Genomic DNA, 4,368 nt, shown 5'->3' on the forward strand with positions numbered 1-4,368 from the left:
AAAGTTGTATTTCATTTTCTATTTTAGTTTTATGTTACTGTTTTTTTTTTTTTTTTTTTCTATTTCTACTGTTTTATATATAAAGCAAGTCTGTATTTTGTCGGAAGTTAAATTTAGTATGCAAAAAAGATTCACAAAACCATGACACTCGAAAATCCAGTTCTAATCTGGCCATATCGGATCAAATATTTCTGGCCCAAATCCAGTTATATCCAAACCAGACTTTTTAAAAACCAGTTTCCCATTTAGGATTTTATGGAGCCCATGTCCACCTGATACCAAAAAGCATTGGTACACTATTAATTAGCAGCAGAGTATATTTTCAACAAGAGAACACTAGTATCTTAAATACTCAAACACCAAGAACTTAAGTTAAGACTTAAAGACACCAGATTTAGTAAACTCAAAAGAGTCTGGACTCAAATCATACAGTTACTGAATTGTGGTCTCCTTGCTGTTACAGCCACCAGTCCTAACTCATGCACTCACTCAACTATAGCTAACGGATTGCAACAGATAATTAATTAGCTTGCTTCTGTAGCTCTAAATTCACTCACTCCCAAAAACAGACTTAACTTCTGTAGTAAATAACTCAAAATATGATTGATCATCATCATCAGGGTGCACCAGTCACCCCTGGAAACAGCTCTGATATCTTATTGAACACATCCATAACCTGAATCATTCAAACACCACATCTATTATTTAACTCATATTCATATAACAACAATCTCATTTTTGTAAATATGGATTAAAAAAACTATTTTATTTCCCATATTTATGTTTCGTGGAGTTTTTTTTTTTTTTTTTTTTTTTTTTTGGGGGGGGGGGGGGGGGGGGGGGGGGGGGCTTACCTCCTTGTCATTTTGGTACTTGATAATGCTCATAGGGTTTTGAGAACACTGCAAACGTAACAGTTGTGTTATTAAAGTTAATAAGTGACCCTAAAGTGCAAAAAGAAAGAGAAGGATAAAAAAAAAACATACATCCATGATTGCTGCTTGAACTCTTGGGTTTTGAAACGCCATGGCTACCTCAGGATTGGCCATGATTTTGGAAATAACTTCTTCAGGTGTAAGCCCAATTTGATCTTTAACAATAAAAAAAAAGATATAAGTAAACACATATATTTATATTGGTAGGGAGTATAAAAATACTTTACAAAGTTGTTCGATTTCAACAGATGTTACCAAATTGCTCCTTGACTTCGGGACTACTAATATCAAAATTTTTCAATGAGTCCATCATACGGTTGTCCCATTCAGGACTTCCCCCCATGCTATTCCTGAAGATAAACCAATTGATTGGGTGAGGGAAAATACAACTCACAACTTACATTCAATAATAGGGTTAAAATACAAAACACACACACACTTGTTCTTTCACCATTTTATTTCAACTATTTTGTGTAGTTATCAAACAATCAAGCTTTTTGACCGTTTATAAAGCAGCTGTAAAAACCTCAAGATCTGACTCGATAAGAGCCAAATGGAAAATTAAAGTTGTAAAGTAAAGATTATTCTGAAGTAATATTAGAGTGGAAAAAGATGAAATTAAAACAAAAAACATACAACATATCCTGCAGTTGTTGACGATATTGTGGGTTCTGAAGCATCCCTGTTTAAATAAAATAAAAGTATTAGCTTAGGTTGACATATATGTGTACAAAATCATAAAACTTAATTTGAACAATAACTGACATTTGAAGGAGGTAGGGTTCCTCATTTCTTCTGGAAGATAACTGGAAGAAACAAAAGTAAAACTTATGAACAACTTTATTCACCAATCAAAAAAACATAAAGTTGAAAATCTGGAAAATCAACAACTTACGGGTAGACCATTTTTTGTACAGTTGGATCCTCCATCATCTTCTCCAAAGCTTCAACAGACATAACAGGACCTGTTGTACCAGTAGACGAAGCTCCAGAAAACGGATTATTCATCGGGTTGGAAGCAGATCCATTTTGGGAACCCTAATTTCATCAACCAGATCATTTTATATATCTATTCAGATATTAAAATGAATCATATTTCACAATCAAATTCTTACTTGGGTTGCAGACTGAGAATCTTTCGGGGATTCAGTCTCTTTAGATTCTTTGAAGTTTTCAAACGGGTTCGCTTTCAATGTTTCCTCAGGCGACACATCAACAAAAGCTGACAACATTTGAGTTATAACTTCTTGCATAAGTAGAATTGCAAAGGGTCAAAATGGTCATTACATACCGGATTTCTTTGGCTCCTTTGGTGCTTCAAGTTCATCTATGGAGTTTGTGGCTGCAGGTGGTGCCTCTGTTTTAGTAGGAGGCATATCTACTGTCACTGTTCGCTGGGAAGCAGGTCCAGATGAGGCGGCTGATGGTGTCGGAAACGGAAAAGGTGATCCCGGTGAAGAGGCGGTTGACCCTGACATTGGTGGAGTCGGGAATGGAAACGGGGATGCCGGAGAAAAGCCGGAATTGGCAAATTGGTTATTTTGTGTGTCCATTTGTCCCATCATGGTCTTGAAAGCTTGTTGCATGGCATATTTCTGAAATTAGGAACATATCAAAAAAAAAAAAAAAAAAAAAAAAAAAAACCTTACACCCCGTTTGTTGTCTGTCTGGATAAAGTGTTGTCTGTATTAAGAACTTTACCTTTAAGTACGATGCGGCCTGTCATTCATGAATTGTAAAAAGTCAAACATAGAAATGACTAATAAGAAACAAATTGTTCTTGAAGAAAGTGCAACGAATGTATTATCATACTTACCCATGAAAAAACTGCTGAGAAAGCAACACCAACTCCTACCCAAAAGAGGGGAGAACCTCTACAAGCACAACCAAATCTTAAAAAGTCATGTTTACATTGTATAAAAATCAAAAATTGAATGAAATTAGGGAATGTAAGATGCTTATTTACACTTGAGAAGATGGGGGTGGCACTGCAATTTGTGGGGTTGCACCAACTGAAGAAGTGTGTTGATTGCTTGAAGAAGAAATTCTAGCAAAGCAATCTTTCCCAAGCCTCTCTAGTTCTATATATACATGTGAACTCATTTAGATTCAAACCATAACTCAAAGGGAGTAGATAGCATAGTGATGATTTGATTTTAAAGTTAAAAAGTACTATGATTTTTGACATTCCAAAGAAGGTTATTGGATTTGGCTAGTTTTTCGGTTTCATATACAGATACACCTACAAGAACTCATTCATTTAGGGAAAAAAAGACATACTAAATAGCCTTTGGAATTGGCCCAATGATAGGATACAAATTTTTTAATGTCATCAGGACGCTAACAATGTTCACCTAGCAAAAACTGAATTAAAAAGATGAAATGCAAAGAATTACCATTAGATTTATTAGTTGTTAGTGGGGTTGAGCCCTGCGGCTGAGACACGGCGGCGATTGAAGTTTTGGATTTGGAGAGCAGGCCGCTTCTCTTTGGGATTTTGAACGAGCAAAACAAGGGTTTATTGGATATTACACCATTAGTTCGAGGGTTTGCAGTAGAACCTAGTACTAGCTTTTGAGAAGAAGCGTAAACGGCTATATTATCCATCAATCGAAGCTCCGTAAAGACTACACAATAAAGGGTTATAAGGAATTGGAGTTATCTTTGATCTTTTCTGGGTGTAAAGTAGGGTGATTTTGCAGTTGCTATTGGGTGTGAAGAAGCGGGAGGAGGATTGAAGAAGGGGCCTGCTTCTTCTGTACTTCTCTATATCGGCGACATCTCCAAACTCAACAACCTCATCATGTTTAATCTCAATGAGACGACAAACTCGTCCCTCAGGGTTTCTTGCTTTCTTTTTCTTTTTCTTTTTCTTTTTTTTTTACACAAATTTAACTAAATTAATTTTGTTTTGATTATTTATAATCTTAATATCTTTTTGGTTCATGGATTTCGAAAAAAGTTTCAAAGGAATTTGAATGAAATTTCAATAAAATTGCTTTTAGTTGTCAAAATAAAATAAAAAGAATCCGAATTCTCTAAATTTTATTAAAATATACATTTAAAAAATTGATTTCATTATATATATAATTAATTCCCAACAGTAACTTTATGTTTTAGACTTTTGTCATATTTTTTTTTTCTTATTTTGAGATTTTTAGTTTCTAAGACCAATTATGAATACAAAAATTTTCTTTCTTGTCTTTTTGCCCCAAGAGTTGATAATTTCCACCTCCTGGCTGAGTCCTTTGATTTTTTCCTTTTTTTTGACCTCATTGTGTGTAGAAGAAAAAAAAATAGAAAACGATTTTTGCCACGCTTCTTTGCTCACTTTGATGTTTTTAGTCTCTAATGAATACTAAATTTCTTTTTTTACCTCATTGTGTGTAAAAGAAAAAAAAATTAGAAAACAATCGATAATTAACAAAAAGAA

General features: G+C 34.3%; 1 protein-coding gene across 1 annotated transcript; it reads right to left on the reverse strand.

Annotated features, from left to right (window-relative positions):
• Positions 1–319: 319 nt before the first annotated feature.
• TIC40 (hydroxyproline-rich glycoprotein family protein) lies at positions 320–3,761 on the reverse strand. Its single transcript, XM_079023185.1, has 13 exons — positions 3,332–3,761; positions 2,902–3,016; positions 2,752–2,809; positions 2,637–2,654; positions 2,227–2,530; positions 2,051–2,157; positions 1,831–1,973; positions 1,701–1,741; positions 1,572–1,617; positions 1,191–1,285; positions 987–1,090; positions 855–902; positions 320–676 (listed from the first exon to the last, which is right to left on the reverse strand). Exons 1-13 carry the CDS (start codon positions 3,540–3,542, stop codon positions 617–619), a joined length of 1,350 nt encoding a protein of 449 aa, XP_078879311.1. The 5' UTR covers positions 3,543–3,761; the 3' UTR covers positions 320–616.
• Positions 3,762–4,368: the final 607 nt, after the last annotated feature.

The sequence above is a fragment of the Lactuca serriola genome, chromosome 1 (assembly GCF_051521515.1).
Source record: "Lactuca serriola cultivar US96UC23 chromosome 1, Lser_US96UC23_V15, whole genome shotgun sequence".
NCBI classification, from domain to species: Eukaryota; Viridiplantae; Streptophyta; class Magnoliopsida; order Asterales; family Asteraceae; genus Lactuca; species Lactuca serriola.

Excerpts from the sequence above, each read along its gene's own strand:
- TIC40 (XM_079023185.1), bottom strand. The coding sequence starts at position 3,542 with ATGGATAATATAGCCGTTTACGCTTCTTCTCAAAAGCTAGTACTAGGT. Across the intron at positions 2,158-2,226 it reads AAAGGAGCCAAAGAAATCCG|CTTTTGTTGATGTGTCGCCT; the intron begins GTATGTAATGAC and ends AAATGTTGTCAG. Across the intron at positions 1,091-1,190 it reads CGAAGTCAAGGAGCAATTTG|ATCAAATTGGGCTTACACCT; the intron begins GTAACATCTGTT and ends TTATTGTTAAAG.